The 17,264-nt window shown below is 40.0% G+C and overlaps 2 protein-coding genes across 12 annotated transcripts in view; both read right to left on the reverse strand.

The window, feature by feature from the left end:
• Positions 1–2,726: 2,726 nt before the first annotated feature.
• Positions 2,727–8,598, reverse strand: pgd (phosphogluconate dehydrogenase). The gene is made up of 13 exons (XM_061056739.1): positions 8,441–8,598; positions 7,896–7,971; positions 7,613–7,792; positions 7,464–7,529; positions 7,253–7,371; positions 7,007–7,076; positions 6,763–6,897; positions 6,482–6,671; positions 5,056–5,186; positions 4,677–4,810; positions 4,089–4,188; positions 3,512–3,634; positions 2,727–3,215 (listed from the first exon to the last, which is right to left on the reverse strand). Exons 1-13 carry the CDS (start codon positions 8,446–8,448, stop codon positions 3,096–3,098), a joined length of 1,452 nt encoding a protein of 483 aa, XP_060912722.1. The 5' UTR covers positions 8,449–8,598; the 3' UTR covers positions 2,727–3,095.
• Positions 8,599–10,610: 2,012 nt separating this feature from the next.
• The window catches only part of kif1b (kinesin family member 1B), a 58,678-nt gene continuing 52,024 nt past the window's right edge, over positions 10,611–17,264 (reverse strand). For all 11 annotated transcript variants that reach the window (XM_061056729.1, XM_061056731.1, XM_061056728.1 and 8 more), the window contains 11 exons: positions 16,723–16,837; positions 16,500–16,633; positions 16,345–16,406; positions 16,091–16,236; positions 15,670–15,930; positions 15,470–15,541; positions 15,075–15,196; positions 14,813–14,965; positions 14,360–14,552; positions 13,948–14,066; positions 10,611–13,850 (listed from right to left, as the gene is read on the reverse strand). In XM_061056729.1, coding sequence (XP_060912712.1) covers positions 13,808–13,850; positions 13,948–14,066; positions 14,360–14,552; positions 14,813–14,965; positions 15,075–15,196; positions 15,470–15,541; positions 15,670–15,930; positions 16,091–16,236; positions 16,345–16,406; positions 16,500–16,633; positions 16,723–16,837 — 1,420 coding nt within the window. In that variant the 3' untranslated portion in view covers positions 10,611–13,807. The remainder of the gene's footprint in view (positions 13,851–13,947; positions 14,067–14,359; positions 14,553–14,812; positions 14,966–15,074; positions 15,197–15,469; positions 15,542–15,669; positions 15,931–16,090; positions 16,237–16,344; positions 16,407–16,499; positions 16,634–16,722; positions 16,838–17,264) is intronic.

Here is a 17,264-nt window from a genome sequence, read left to right on the forward strand (position 1 = left end):
AATTACTTTTTTTTTTTAAACTTACACCTTTCAGTAAGAATAAATTGCCCTGGACAGTGGATATTCACTTTATTTTCTTTGGTTAATGATGATGTTCGTTGCAGAAATCCATAAAGTAGAGAGCGTGTAATCTTTATTAAACTGAGTTGCGTCTTCTGTCTGCTCTTCTTCCTCCTGCTTTGTGGAGCATCATCACTCAGTCTGATGTGGCCTTGCTGCCTGCATAGCCTGCAGATGACTCAGTGGCCTCTCTATCCACCTAAACTGCATTTACTGTGCTCTAATAGCCTTTAGTGCATGAATGCAACCTCTGTAAGGCATCAGGCCTCGTAAAAATATCATACCTCATACTGTTAGGAATGTTCTGTCTTTTGGGTTGATAAAGAAGAAGATAAAAAGGAATGCAGATGAGATGGAGAAACCTGTTGATAATATTTGATGTGTATGCATTCAGTCGAGCATTTGAATGACCTTGTTTGTGTCATTGGTCTGCTACAGGATCAATGCTCTAACAAGAGGAATCAAACAAGGAGGTCTTTGATCGTCCCTTGATGGTTGAATTTAAGACATAAACACCAACCTGGCAATCACCAAAGCAATGAGCAGCACGATGCACTGAGGTGAGGCTGTGCTTACTGTTAAACATCATGTGTAATAACAGCTGTGATACACACCCGTCGGACACAACATCACTCACTCACGCACTGTGGTGTTGAGGTCAGCAGCACTATTAGCACGTTTATTTCAACTGCTGACACTGACAGCACAGCTGAGGATATCTTGACAAGGCTGTGAAAGCAGAGCTGGGAAACAAGTGAGGAGAGGAGTAAATCAATGTTTGTTACTGTGGACACCATCAAGGGAACACTTAAATCACACATCAGATCCAGATGAAATGAATCAAGTTGAAATCTTTACTGATGTACATTGTGTGATTTGTTGAGAACAAAGCTACATTTTTCCTCTCCATTGCATCTGTTGTCACTCTCGTTTGCACCAAAGCCGGTGAAACAGATTCATAATAACTTGTTCTTTCTAAATGAACAGATTGATGATTGAGTGTTTCTATTTTTTGTTGTTTCAGTGATTATCCAAATCTTTATATGTCAAAAATGACCTTCATTCCTGCAAAATGTTGGACAACATTTGCAGTTACTGATCAATTCACAGACATTCACTTACCCTTTTCTGTGATGTATTCTGACAGTTCTTTGTTTTGGCTTTCATTATTTCTTTAGTTTTTGTATAATGGGGCATATTATGCCTCAATTTGCCTAAGTGTAGAGAAATGAAAGGAAATAAGTGGACAAAACAATGACATGACTTTTTTCTTCAAATCCTGAAGATTGTTTCATCTGATTATATGTTAGAGGCCTAAACATTTCTTTATTTTTTGTTGAGACCGTCAGTCTTTTATTAAACCCTTACGGTAATAACAAGGTTTTTACTCTGTGTAGTTTCTTGTTATCTTCCCACATGATACAAGCATTACTACTACAGGCTCCAAACAAAACAAAGTGTTGAAAGTCACTAAAGTAGTAAATACTGTAGAGCTGCATTCTTCTACATTACCCACTTTTTCTTGCCTTTACATAACCAAAAGTGTGAACAGTCTGCTGATGTATAAACAATTTGTCGCCTTGTGTTTACAAACATGTCTAAGATTCTTAGCGCCACCCGCTGGACAATCACTGAAAGAACACTTAATCAAATGGTCCAGTATACATTTCTTTGAAGGTCAATTAATTGTGACGCATGACCATTAAATCCTGTTACTAAGTCAGGATAGAACACTAACCTGATAACAAATTATTTCATTTCATTCCACTACAATTATTCCCCGTATTTAATACAGTATTCATTTGTACCATTCACCTCAAACTATCACACTAGGAATTCTAGATTTATTTTGCTGTCCACATGTTAATAAAACAATTGGTAAAAAAAAAGAAGCTTTTAGGTTTAAAGCTCCTGTGGACTGAAACAATTTACTAGTTTACATTAAATCAATTTTGTCATTTCATTTGTTTAAGAATACTCTGTCTTCTTGAGTTGAGATGGACACTGTCACCATTAATCATTATTCTGACATCTAATTGTATTCGGATCTGCTCATACTTTTCTTTTCTCATATTTTGCTGGCCACTTTGTTTTTTTATTCACTAATCTTTTTGATCTAAATTATATACATTTTGTTGTCTGTTTGTGTGTCAGTAAAACCTCAGCCTTTTCTCGGTTTTCTTTTTCCATTAAATTGCTGTTAATCTTCATGACATTTGAAAACGAGATGGTACATCTCTTAATAGAAAACTTGTTACATTTTGAGGATAAAAAAAAAGTGATCATTTATGTGATTTTCTAATAGGCAACTGTAGCTTCAGAAATCTCACCAAAGTATTTAATTATTGCATATCACAATTCTAATTTAGTGCACATAGGGGGCTAGATACATATGGAAAAAATCAGCCTAATCTGTTTTTAGGGTTTGGCAGTGTTTGTGAAATTAACACTTTATAACTTCATTTTATTTCCTAATGTTTGAAATGTATATCCACCCTTCAGACACGGAAAAGGCCTGCGACTCAAAGTGTGTGTCCTGCAGAAGACAGACAACAAATATACTGTTTATATATAAAGCTACTTGTCACTTGTTGCCAAAATTAGTACTACACACAAACACACCTCATCCTGTTTACAGCACCCAGAGGAAGGACCATACAAGCTAATTATAAAGGGATTGAAATCTTTATTTAGCCTAATACAGCACAGTGCAATGGTTCACCCTAATCCAGCGTTAACACCTTCAATCCTGGGCCCAACATGACTAGTGAACTGGAAGCCAGCATGATAACCAAAGCATCCAGATGGACTTTTCTATAAAAGTTGTTGCAACAGCAGAACACACAGGGTGTAGCATTTACAGCACACATAATCTAAAATTCCACTTCTTGATAAATAAACCTGCAGCAACACGTCTCTGAGAGGAGTAAAAAGCTGGATTAAGGGGATAGTTGGGGTGTGTGGAATGTGTAACATGTCCTCTTCACCTCGGCTTTCCATCTAGTCTGTGTTGTTGACTGATGTGAGGCTGGTCCTTAAGCATTGTAGGATGTAGAGGAGATGTTTCCACCGTGGCCAGTCCAGTTGGTGTGGACGAATTGACCGGGGTTTGACAGCAGTTCATATGTGTGCGCTCCAAAGTAGTCCCTCTGAGCCTAAAAATATAAATTAACAATTTCTCAAACACAAAAAGACACATTTCTGATTTATTTAACTACAGTTCATCTGTTGAGCTACACAATTTAAGTTTTGTTAACCAACAAATATTCAATCTACAGAAATACAAACAAGAGGAAATCAGATCATCCACTCATTATATATATAAATCCCCTGAGAGTGCAACACAAACACACAGACATGTCTCTACACGTGAACTTTTTAATCTGATGTGCCTCCACACTCGACCATATGCTCTATGAGCTCAGCTCTGCAGCATCCACTGTTTTCTTACCTGTAGGAGGTTTGCTGGCAGCATTCCATGTCTGTAACCATCGTAGAAGGACAGAGCTGTGGTAAAACAGGGCATGGGGATGCCATGCTGGACTCCAGTGCTCACTGTTCTGCGCCATGACTCCTAAACACAGAGATTAAACATGATACCAACAGTTGTTGTTAATGGACGTAATGTAAGACGGTATAAGTGTTCTGAAAGTCAAGATCGAAAAGGTCATTACTGGGTCAATGCATTATAGCCAGTGCCAATTTACAAATGAGATTGTTGTGGGTCTTAAGTCTGTGTAAGCATTTGTAACACCAAGAAGATCAGTCTAGGTCTTGATGGGAGACCTTAACCAAGAAATCAGTCTCAGAATACTTTTTTGATGATGTATAAACAATAAATAAATCCACTGTTGCTTCAGTTTGTAAAATAATTGCCAATAAACAGCTTCTCTTTCAGCTGGCATTTGAATCAAACTGTGGTACTTTTCAAACCTTTCCTTGTGAAAGAGGAAATAGCTTCTTTTTTTGTGTCTTTGTCAATGGGGGTATTGCAGATTGTCCTTTGGCCACTTCCTCCTTCCTCATACCTGACAGTCCTGCACAGCATCACTGAAGAAAGTGTCCAGCAGCAAGTTCTGCAGCTCAGCGTCTCGGTCAAACGCCTCTTTGATTTTACCCAGGAAGACACTGGTGAGGAGAGGAGAGGGCAGCGTTACCCAACAACGGTGACAGAAACAAGGAAAAGATTCACAATAAAATACCATGACCGTGGTGACAACATGCTGAATGTCATTCTGAGTGCTGTATTTGATTTAGGTTAAGCAACATCTTTGCAACATTACCACAGTCGACCGGTGTCATAACCAGCATTTCCTCATTCTCTTCTCAGTCGATTTTTATAGAAACTTCATTAATCTGAATTTCTCCCTCCTCCAGAATTACAAAAGAATGGGCGACATATAGTTAATGATTCCCTGTACGGCACAACATATAAAACCTTTAACTTTCCCAAACCTTAAAAAGTAAATAGCCTCATCAAAAACTTATCCAGGTTCTTCTTGCTTTCACAAGGCTTTCTTTGATGGGGAAAGCTGGTGGTTGCACAGTGCAACAGTGTGAAAGAAGTCTGTTGACACAGGGCAAACTAATATGAGGACACATGAAGCTGAATGTACCTTCGGATGATGCAGCCGCCTCTCCACATCAGAGCAATCGCACCGTAGTTAAGAGACCAGCCGAACTCTTTGGCGGCCTGCCGCAGCAGCATGAAGCCCTGTGCGTAGGAAATGATCTTGGATGCATAGAGGGCCTGGAGAAAGAGATGTTGATCATATTATTTTATTTAGTCAAATAATGGAAGTTAGTTCAAAGGTATATTTCACTTTCACAAATGAGCAGAAGAACAGCCAAATGTTTTTGTTTGGAAATCATTTAGACAGATAACCTCCATGAAGCTACATCCTCTACAATATTGCTTTCTTAAAAAACTCGAGTTTTACCAAAGGTGTACTGGAATAAACTGTAAAGTGTAATGTGCGTCACTGTGTAATCTACCTTTCTGATGTCTTCAAGGAAAACAGCCTTGTCCCCGCTAAATTTGACCCCCTGAGGCCCTGAAAGGCTGCGGCTGGCCTCCACTCTCTCGTCCTTTAGAGAGGACAGGCATCTGGCAAAGACAGCCTCACCTGAAAAACAAACGGAGGGGAGGGGAGCATGAGGAAGCGGAAAAGGAGAGGGAGAACAAGGTTAGGTTTCTGCACAGTGCACTTGTCACATTTTCGGACAGTGATGTGATAAAACATGGCTCTTGCGAACATAGAAGAGGAGCCACTGACCAGTAATTTAGAGTTTCTGTAACCGCTTTACAACAAATGTTGCACAACAAGCAGTTTTAAGCTGCAGAGATATCATGCTATGATACAAACAAAACCATGGATCAGCATGACTCAGCAGTAACAATGATAGTGTTGTAAATACAGGGCTTGCCACCTGTGCGTTAGGTGCCAGGTTTGCCAGATGCAACGTGCAGATTAAAAGTGATCTCAATGCCACTTGTTGTTCTATATAGATAAAAGGTAAAACTGCAGGGTAAGCATGACTCGTTAAAAAAACCTCACAGCTCTGTGATATAACCCACAGACAGCGGGACAGGCAGGCACAGAGGGATTGAGGGAAAATGTCTCTGGTGATTGAACTATCCAGTTGAGGAATGTTATCCCTATTGGGGCAGAAATCCACCCACGAATACTGTACAGGCCTGTCAGCCTGCTCCACACAGACTGGCTGAGCAGCTCTCACACAATGAGGCCTTTTGTACGGCCTTTATCTCTTCCTATAACGAGAGGATCCACTGCACTGAGAGGGAGTGGGCAAACACACTCATGTCATTTTAAAGACATCTCGTTTAAAAAACTGTCAGCAGGGATTTGGTGACATGCTGAACATATTTAGTGGATTGAACTTCACTTAGTTTATGATGCATGTAATGCAATGTAATAATGTGTGTGTGTGTGTGGAGGGGAGCCCACTCTGCTCAGCTGTTATTACATCACGTTTTGGATTACTAACCATGCTTTCTGACCCCACCGCGTGTTTTCTGTTTATGAAACAGTCTGTTAGACATCAGAGCAAACACCAAAGCTGTGGGGGGGGGGGGGGGGGGGGGGGGGGATCACAAATCCCCCTTATGTCACTCGAGATGAGCAGCCCTCTAGAAAAGCCTTCAATCTTCTTAGTGGCAGCAGCATATCGATCATGTTCCTTAGAAAGAGCTACATCAGCATGCATGTGTGTCACTACACATGCATGCAACTACTGTAATTATGTGGCTTAATGCCCTTGAATTTGTTAATGCCATGATGAAACACTAGCAGGTGTGAAATGCCATCTTCTGCTATGTCATCATGACAAACAGTTTACTGAAAGCAGAGAGAAGTAAACCAGATACTTCCTCGTCTTAAACCTCCTTGCTTCCTCTTACCGATCAAAGTGACAGGTGTGCCATACTCCAGGGCTGAGATGGCTGTCCACTTCCCTGTGCCCTTCTGCCCGGCACTGTCTTTGATCTTGGGCAGCAGATGAGTGCCATCAGAGTCCCTGAATTTAAGGATGTTAGCCGTGATCTCGATCAGGAAGGAGTCCAGCTCTGTCTTGTTCCATTTGTCGAAAGCCTGAGTGTTTCAAACAGTGTGTTGACATAGTCCCTTCATTTTATCATACGGACTTGAAATGCCCTCAGAAATATGTCATATTACAGCTCACCTGGGCCATCTCATCGTGGTCCATGCCCAAAACATCCTTCATCAGGTGATAGGCCTCACAAATCAACTGCATGTCGCCGTACTCAATGCCATTATGGACCATTTTCACAAAGTGACCTGCACCCTCATCTCCAACCTGCAGGCATAATCAGAGACGACTTGACATTCTAATAACGGCTACAACCAAACAGTACAAAAAAAAAAAAAAAACACAACATACACACCAAAAACAAAATAGCACTCACCCAGTCACAACATGGTTCTCCTGTCCCAACCTTCGCAGCGATGCTCTGGAAGATGTCTTTTATGTGTGGCCTGAAAAAATAAAAGCATCAACAGGTGTTAAGATTGATGAGCTTATACTGAGAACTGTTTTACAATGTCCAAGGTCTCACACATGTCCAACTTTATCAGTAGTGACTGCTTTATTTTGGTACGCCGGTGAAGCTGAAAGTGTCATGAAGTGCAACACAAAGCTTGTGAAGACTTACCATGCATCCTTGTGTCCTCCCGGCATAAGTGAGGGTCCATAGCGTGCCCCTTCCTCTCCACCACTGACGCCACTGCCCACAAAAAGCAGGCCCTTCTCTTTCAGGCTCTTACACCGCCGCTGAATTGAATAAACACATAAAGAACCGTGAGAATATCACTCCATCAAAAAGAAGGATTCACTGCAAGACACAGCGATTCTCTATGACTTACTGTTGTGTCTCTGTATTCAGAATTTCCGCCATCAATGATGATGTCCCCAGTTTCAAGAAGAGGAACCTTAAAAAAAAAAAAAGAGCACAAACCTCGTAAGAGATTGTTATTCCAAAACGATCTCACAAGGTTTCGCACAAACTACGCACCAGTTTGTCAATGAAGTCATCCACAGCCTGTCCGGCCTTGACCAGCAGGATGATCCTCCTGGGCTTCTTGAGCTTGGACACCATGTCCTCCAGAGACTCGGCTCCGATCACCTTGGAGCCCTTTGCCTCATTCTTCAGGAAGTCGTGCACCTTGGACACCGTTCTGTTGTAGGCGCAGACCTGTTGGGAGCGTTTTGGAAAGGACAAAGTGAAATAAAGAGGAAAAGAAGAACAGATTTCGCTGCCAGGAGGGAATAAATTAAAACAGAAATGATTATCTTACCACGAAGCCATGGTCGTTCATGTTCATGACGATGTTTTGGCCCATGACAGCCAAACCAATCAGTGCAATGTCTGCTCTGTGAAGAGAAAGACATCATGACATTTACTGAAAAACTCTGACGTGCATCTGCTTACAGCATGAGGATCAACATGCACCAAGCTGTCCACTGTCGCTTCCATACATCTCTCAGACTCTCAGACTTATTGCAAGTCACTGTAGTGCATCTTGAACCCTAATGTTTGATCTTTGACGAATGAAGGAAGTGAACACAAGGATATAAAAGTCACACAGACATGACACAAGTTGTCATTTCAAAGCCTACGCAGAGCTTTCCCGAGGGCAAACAGAACAACACATCGTTCAATTTATCACGCTATATTTTCACATGTATTTTTACTGAACACTAAAACAAGTTAGCAGCTCAGTTGATCAAGATAACTCTGATCTTTTTTAAACGACTTAAAAAGTGTAAAATGATAAATCAGCGGCTTCAGTTTCCCTTTACCGACAACATAAATAAGTAATAAACTCATTGGAGAACTTACTCAGCCATGGTGCTCAGTGGGTTGGGTAACGTTGAAGTAACAGTGTTCAAATGACAGTCGGGCTCGGACTACAATCCACCTCACTTGGATTTCCTCGTTTCCTTCTTGCTAGTTTTTGTACTTCCTTATTCCCTTTCCAACGTAACGGGGTGAGGGGGAGCTTACGTACACCCATGTAGATGTTTCGCCAGTCACATGAGGTTCAGCTGACTGACGCGATGTCGTTAGCGAATTTCTATTGGTGCAAAATCCTGAGCAGAGGTATCCATTCTTCTATTGGCTTACCTGGCGGTCCATCATTGTAAAGCACACGCCCACAAGAGAATGTGATACCCTTTATTTGTCCTATACCCTGGATTTATTTCAATAAAAGTAGAAAGAATTCGTATTGAATTTTTATTACATTCACAAGTGCTGCTACTTTGAATGTTGTACTTCACTTCAGAAATGGTGATTTTTCTTTTGTTTGCTATTCACAGCGATAGGTTATCCAATATGCCTACTTATCATCAGACTGGAACAGTAAATACAAATAAACTTAGGCCTATATTGTAAAAAAAATAAAAGAAAAAAATAAAAGAAAAATATATATAATATAAATATAAAAAGAAAAAAAGGAAAATAAAGTAAAGTGTTGTTATTTTACAGAAATAATACCACATATTTGTACAGTTCAACTCTATACTTATTTATCTATTTCATTTGTATTTATCAGTTTATTTGTAAGGGACAATACATATAGGCATTTGTTACATTTAATTTAAGAGCAACCCATGTAATGTACTTCTAGCCTCGCAGTCCTTGTCCCTGGTTAGGCTTTCAGGAAATAACATACTTGATACAACACTGTAAAAGTCATAAAAACAAACAATTACAGCAGATATAGATATTATCCTTTGAATAATCATAGTTCCTATCAAAGTGATGTCATATCATAAGACTGTACTTACAGCTACATAATTATAAGACACGCTGCTGTCCCAAAAGGGTTCCAAATGAAATCCCATAGATTTTTAAATTTGAACTTTTAGTGTTCCTACATGGAATATTGTTGAGAAACGTGTGCAGTTTAAGTTTGACAAGGCTTGAGGCCTTGAGACGGGTTCTGTGTGTTATACCTAATTGTAGAGTCCAGTGTTGAAGAGACACCCGCTTTCAAAATCTGCCTTCAGGGACAAATTCCTGCATATTTCACCTTCACAAACCCCGGGCCAGTGGTGGGAGAATCAAGTGTGCAACCACGCAGGTTAATACAACCATGGCTATAGAATATCATTTATTATATAAAATACACATAATTTTGTGTGCTCATTTCTGCTTTTATGGAATCATATATCATACAATTCACAACAAGCACAACGCTTTAGTAATATTGCTTACTTAGTAGTCTTTCTTCACTTACACTGAGAACCCCACAGACTAAGATTTCACACAGCTAATAAACTATGCCCCATTACTTCCATAATCACTGGAAATCTATGACAGATGTTAAGGAAAATTACTCGGCACTTTATCAGTTCAAGGAAATCTACAGGCATGACAGGCATCAACGAGGAAGTGGTGCTAGGGAAATAACCCAGATCCTCAGTGTTGTATAATATTCTCTTCAGCGCAATGAAAAAGTGTATCTAACAATGTTATTTACAGAAAGCACAGTATTGTTTATGAGGTCTAATTTTCACAGAAAAGAAGTTCTTACTTAGAAACGTGTTGAAACTTCCTCCCAGAAAAAGATAAGATTCCTGTAAAGTTGGGAATGGTAAAAGTAAAAATACTCAATTCTCAGATTGATGAGATACTTAGTCAAAAGTAAGCATCAAATACAAATTCAGAATTACGATACAAATTAAAACTAAGAAATAAGTGAAAAAGAGTCAATCTAGTTCCTATGCAAGTCAAAATTGAACAAAAAAGAGACAAAATTAAGAGATGAATCAAAAAGTTTATGTACATTTAGAGCCAATAGTCTGGAAAAATAAAAAGGGTAATTAAACCTAGCCTCATCATTTTGAGTCAAAGTCAAGTCAAGACGGACCTACTAAGGTATAATAACCTGCATATACTGTATATTTAATTAATTAATTCCTGGCAGACGGTTAGGCAGTTGTAACACATAAAATCATGTGAAAACTGGAGTAAACTGTGCCAAAGGAGTAGACAAACAGGCGGCACTTGTTCTGCTTGTTTGCTTTTTTTATTGTTGCCTCATTCACTAAACAGTTCAATGGTGCAAGATTACCATACACAGAATTAGGATATCTGCATGACACATCTATGCTATACAGCGAATGGATTATATTTATTACAAATACAGTAAACATATTTACATTTTAATTCAAGCTCCATACAACACAGATATTTACAAAATAAGTATGAAAATGAAACCAGTCTGACAATTAATGTACAGTGTTTAATGCCATGACGTGTCATTTCTGTGGGTGAACAAATCGTAAGGGAGCGCTGTTAACTGATATTAATCTTAAGAGGGGATAATGGGAAATATCCTGGCTAGTTTTGTTTGAAAGGCATCAACGGAAAAAAGTGTTGAGGTGAAGAAAGACACCAGCAGAACAATAGTATACTGTCATTTTAGATGTCACTAGCTACTTCGTATTCTATTCCCTGATATTAGAAAAAAATAGTAAAACCACCTTTATCTAGTTCTAATGAAGTGGCTGTCTAGCATGAGCAGTAAATGAGACTTTCACTAAAACCACTTTCTAATAACTTACTTCTGTAACTCACCTGCCCTGAAAAGAAGCAGTAGGTTACATTTCAGTTCTCTTTTTTTTTTTTAAATGATGGAAAAACATGTTCATAGTACATTCGACACTCTCCAGACTGGCAGAGGCTGCCACACCTTCTTTTGGTTCACTCTGAGTAGAACAACTAGACCGCATAGACTTTATTTGATCAGTTAGTTGAACCTTTTATTGATATGTGCAAAGAGCTGCAAACTAATATATACATTGCAAACAATAAATACACACAATCCAAATAGACCTCTGCAAATAAGTCACTGAAGTGAAAATGTTTGCTCTGTCAGACATCATCAGGTCGATATGTAGCTCACATATGTGAGGTACATATGCACTTCAAGACTCAATCAGTGCATACATGTATTTTGTTTTCTTCATGTTCTCCTTTCATACAGTCAAAAACATTTCTCAGAAACATTTTGATTCGATTGTTGGTTTCTGTGACCAGCAGGTTGGCTGACCTGAGGACACAAACCCTGCAAGTTTAACTCACTCTGACTTCTGAGGAAAATGTTTTCCGTTCTTATATCAGCATCAATGACAAATCATCTCAAATAATTCCATTGTTACTTGTAACAGGCATGGCTACCTTTGTTTCAACACATTTGACCCCTTCACACTATACAGCAGGCATTACTACTGGTTGGCTGGCCAGAGTTTTTAACACCCAGCTGTACTCGTCTCACTCGTACCATTTGTAGAAACAGAGGCACCAAAAGCGCCAATTATCAGGAGCCAAATGTAGCAGCTTTAGTTCGATGTACAGAGCAAAAATATTCACGAACAATGCATAAAATAAAACCTTTGAGTATGTCTTCCCTTTAATATCTCTTCCTTCTTTCTGTCTTCTTTCTAGTAAGCCTTTTCGACAAACAGCTATCCAGTGTAGCCATGATATGTGCTCTTATCAGTGATCCTGATACTCAAAAATAATCCTGGATTCAACATGTGTGATGATCTGCCCTCGTCTTGCTATAGATATGTGTTAATGTGCAAAATAAGGTTTAACACCAATATAGTTGGTTACAAATTAAGTCATCAATGCCCTCTGTTACATTTCATATAAAACTTCACTATGGAATGGTTAAAGCATAATAAAAAAAATCAACCGTGTTAATAATTAAAAAACTTCAAACAATGAGAGTTAGATGAAAGAAAAAAATATGGTAACCTACAGTGCTGCAGAACATGAAGTATTTCACTGAGTGAGTCATGGGTCAGACTATCATCATCCGTCCTGCAGGCTACATGCTAGCAGCTTCATTAATTAACTACTGGCATCAAGGCTAACGCAACTAGAGCAACTTCCTTCTCAATCTCACTTTGTTCTCCCGTGTCAACAGGTTCTCCTTTGTCTTCTGAATCACACATACATGACACTTCAACTAATCTATAGCAAATGTTGAGACACTTTCGAGTTTCAATGCTCAACATGTTAGTTCAAGAAAAAAAAAATGCAAAGAGCAAGAGGAGCTGAGAGGAATGTTTTCAATGAGAGATATCTACCACACTGATCCCAGAACAGACTGTATGTACAATAACGTCCATCTCCCTCCTCCTCCTCCTCCTCCTCTCCTTGAAACCTGACTTTTGTGTTTTTTTTATTATTGAAAGGACAGGGACAAATATCGACTCCTGCAGGAACAATCTGTCGTCATGTTTTTAATTCTGAGATATTATCTTTGTATGTTTCTCCTGTAAGCATGTGTATTTGTATTTCTTAATGTATAGCTCACTGACAGGACTATAGCGGGTGGGAGTTGGTGTATTTACAGGGACTGAGGAGTGGGATCTCAATATCACATGGTTGAAAGTGAGATATCCAGTGCTGCCCTCATGTTTGGCTTAGTTGGGGCTTAGACAATTTCTTTTACTTAATGTCTTTCTAAAGGCTTTTAACGAGGCGGTCAAAGGGAGCTATAGGCAGTGGTCTAATGTAAATCTAATGAAGAGAAGAATCGCCTATGAATTCATTAGCAGCACTAGATCCTTAAGTAGCTTTGCTAGCAGAACGTAAACTGATATGTCAATTGGAGATATTTGTTTACAATTTTTTGAGTAAGAAATCTGGTCTACTCCTGAGGTCTGCTGCAGTTATCATGCGGGCATTAAATAAAAAAAAGGAAACAAACAATTAAATAAAAGTTTTCTCTAGACACAAATAACACTGATAAGACTTCTCTTTTTACAGATGATTGGCAAACTGAAATTAGTGGCCAGAAAGAACAGTTTCTGAAGAATCGTGCACACACAAGTAGACTATTACAACATGCTACTAATCAGGGGAGTTAGAGAATGACAACAAAGCAGAACAAATAAGACTCAAACATTGTCATAAAAACAAAAACACTAAAAGCTGAGGAGGAGGAGGAGGAGGAGGGGAGGAGAAATAGAGAGGAGGAAAGCTAAGTTGTCAGAGGGTTGCTGGAGGGAGAAGGGGGGCAAAATTCCTCTGGAACTGAAACTTTTAGTCGCATGAAAGGAGACTTAAGCCACAAGTCTACTTACAAGAGAACACTGTCAAGAATCACAATGATTAATAAGTGTTAACACTTGGTATGTTCAAAAGCTTTCCAGAAACTATGGAAGCAGTGAATTTTCTTTTCTCTCAGTTCTTCAACAGGCCACTGCGCCTCCTCGCCAGCTTAGATCTGTGGGGACAGGATTTCATGTTACAGCAGATAGTTGATTCTGAAGAGCACAGTGCTGCTTCATGTTAGGAGTAATGTGAGAAAATTGAGTGTGTACCTTATCGTTCCTGCTAGCAGAGGGTTAAAGGCGTATAGCCAGTCGTTCATGTCTTTCTCATTGTTGGCCTGCAGGAGGATCCCTCGATGTTTTGTGCACACAGCGAATGTGTTCGGAGTCTGAAAGGAAAAACATCAAGTATTTATTATACAAGACAAGACAAGGTGAACACAAGCCGTGCAGTCCTTAAAGAGAAAAGACAGCCTTTGAAAGTTGTTCTCCATGCTTTTAATTTCAAAGTTGTTGTGAAGAGCTTGCAAAATAACATCATTACTGCTTTAAACTCTACCAGTACTTTGCATCTAATGGAGTTATCGGATTCAGGTTTTACTTCAATCAAAAGCACATTTACTTATTGAAAATGCATAAGACATTGAGAGGCATGGTTATGCTTAATGGTTTTGCACTTTACCTTGAGCATGGCCTGCTGGTCTTCACTGTACTCCACCTGTGCTGTGGAGAGGTTGAGGACGCCTCTCTCCACTGGATCTTTGTCGCTGTTGTAGATGAAGACATAGGGCCGGCGCACAACCACAAAGTGCTTCACCCACGAGTTGGAGCGTGGCTCCATGAAGCTCAGGAAACCTTTCTTAGACACAACCGATCTAAAATGGAACAAATATAAGTTCAAATGATCGATCTATTGAAGGAGAGATCTTTTCCCCTGCAGATGGGAACTAAGTCTACTGCCAGTTGAAAGCACCCACATTCGTAAGTACAAATCCATTCATATAATGTCCTCTTACAGGATTATCTGTCTTTGTCAGAGCTTTGAGATGCATCTCAAGTTGGCATCTTTTCATGTCTTCAGATAAAAAAATAAGACTATAATGAGAGAAAAATAGAAAAAAATGTAAGCACTCACCCTGGCCTCATTTCTTCAATATCAGGCACCAAGTTGAGGAACTCGTTCTTTCCAGCCCGTGCCAGGTAGGAGGCCTCGAGAGTGGGGACCATCGGGAAGTTTTCATAGTCTGAGCAGGAGGGGCTGGAGGCACGGGAGCTGTTCTCTGGAGTCCTTTAGAGCACAGTACATCAAGTAAGCATCAGCGTGACAACCTACCATTAACTTTAAAATACAAAAAAAAGCAATGTGTTGTTTGTATGAATTTAGAGATTTGCTTTACTTCTGGTCCATGGAACTACAGCGGGAGTCAGCCAGAGAGGGGCAGGTGGAGGAGGGGGTGAGGGTAGCGCTGCTGAAGCTAGTCACTGATGGGTCACGTCCCATTGGTGAAATGTCTGAGAGCTGTGGGGAAAAAAGAAGGAAATATTATTTAACTCATTGTTTTTTACTCAAAGAGAGGAAACATGCTGATTATTATTTGAAGAGTGCAGAAATGAAGTAACTATTAGGGACAGTAGATGATAGTTTAATGGTCACTTGCCTATTTGCTACATCTTTTTGACTAGAAGCATTACGACAAATCTTACTATACAAGTAGAATCATAACATCATTAAAAAAAGGAAAATGTGGCAAACATAAAATGGGATTTAAAGTTTTGGAGTATTATTACTCACTTTGCAGTCACTGATACTGTTGACCACCTGGTTATATTCACTGTTGTAGGTGTGTGTCAGGAGGCGCAGGCACTGAGAGAGAACAAAGATGAGTCAGTTATGTTCACAGAAGAGGAGAAGCAGCTGTTGCCAGATGACAACACGGCATCAGAGAGTAGATAGTCTCTGTGAAAATCCTATAATACTAAATTTGCCCACACCTTAGTAGCCAGCTCCTTCTCTCGATCCACCAGGCTCTCGATGTCGGCCGAGTCGTAGCCGCTGCTCTCGCTGGGGGTGATGGCACTTTCGAAGGTGGTGCTGGAGATCTGTGAGGAGATGGAGGTGGAGGTGGACAGGCTGCCTGTGCTCATGCTCGGGGACAACAACTCGCTCAGGGACTTCGTGGTGGGAGCTGTTCCCACAGGAGCCGCCTCTCCCAGCTTCTCCCTCAGCAGGAGCAAGTGACGGGTCTTTTCCACCTGGACGAATGGAACGGTCAGGATTAGTTGCAAGTCAAGAAGTCAGAAAGAACAAGTAAGAAAAAAAGTTTAAAAAGGATAGTGGGAAATTGTATATAATGGGTATATGAGACAGGAAGGCAGCATGAGTAAAAGGTCAATGTGATGTTTTAAGACCAACCTCATGCAGCTGCTCCATCTTCTCCAGCTCCCATTGGTGCTCCAGGATGAGACTGTCTCCTCTGGGCCTCCATCCAGCCAGGTTCTCCTCTCCACGCACATAAGCCACTGATGTGTCCAGGATCTTTCTCCTCCTCCGCTGCATCCCTGCTCAGGACAAAAAGACTTGTTACGGTTAAGTGCTCAGTTTTGATATAAACATGGCTGCTTGTTTTGAGACATTTTATGAATGTTGTATATTTTGAGTTTGCTCACCTGGGCTTCCACTGTCAGACATTTTGCACAAGCTCAGCTCATAGATGCCAGTGACTCGATTGCTTTAATGAAATGAAATAGATACTGTTTAAGGGAACTGCAGGGATAAGACATTATTCATCCATCTTTAGTTTGACTGACATAAAAGGTCTTACCAGTCAGGGGTTTTGGAGTATCCGCTCCCAAAGAGGTTCCTGAGGGAACGAGGAGGAGAGATCTTTGCATCTCGCGAGTAGAACACCATGCAGATGTCTTTGGTAATAATAGCAGGCTGTATGCAGTGGTCCAGCTGTGAAGAAGAGACACAGTAAGTGTGTTACCTGCGTTTACATTCAAAAGGAAAAAAACAGAGCTCAATGCAGAGGAGCAATGACTGACCTCCAGATATGCAGACAATGTCATGTAGATCTTCTCTCCATATGGAGTGACTCGGTTTAACAGTAGAGAATTGTGCAGGGAGCTGTCCCACACGGCCTCAAAGCGGTAGAAAGTCCTGAAGGGAAAAGACGAAAATCTTAAATTATTCACAAAAATAGCTAAATAAATGATGTTATATTATATCATCCTCTATAGTGATTAGAGAGTGAACACTGTGCAGTGACTGAAGTGGAAACTCACACTTCCTTAGTATTTATAGCACGTGAGTAAACATACTAAGGTGAGAGCAGAGTGAGAGAGTCCTTAACAGGAGTGTAAAGGAAGTGCTGAGTGCACACAGATGTGTCTGTGAAACATCTGCTACAGACCCCGATGATTACAAGCAAAATATACGGGTCCTAGGTATTTTCATGTTTACGTTAAAGAACATATAATATACCTGATAGCAATGACGCTAAGTATATAAAGATATATAAAGTCAAGTCATTGACCATTTTACAGGACACCGTGTCCTTATTCAGAGTCTACCTGTCTTCTAAAAA

This window comes from Labrus mixtus, chromosome 15 (assembly GCF_963584025.1).
Source record: "Labrus mixtus chromosome 15, fLabMix1.1, whole genome shotgun sequence".
NCBI lineage: Eukaryota > Metazoa > Chordata > Actinopteri > Labriformes > Labridae > Labrus > Labrus mixtus.

Excerpts from the sequence above, each read along its gene's own strand:
- pgd (XM_061056739.1), bottom strand. Across the intron at positions 7,793-7,895 it reads TGAACGACCATGGCTTCGTG|GTCTGCGCCTACAACAGAAC; the intron begins GTAAGATAATCA and ends CGCTCCCAACAG. Across the intron at positions 6,898-7,006 it reads GAGAACCATGTTGTGACTGG|GTTGGAGATGAGGGTGCAGG; the intron begins GTGAGTGCTATT and ends TTATGCCTGCAG.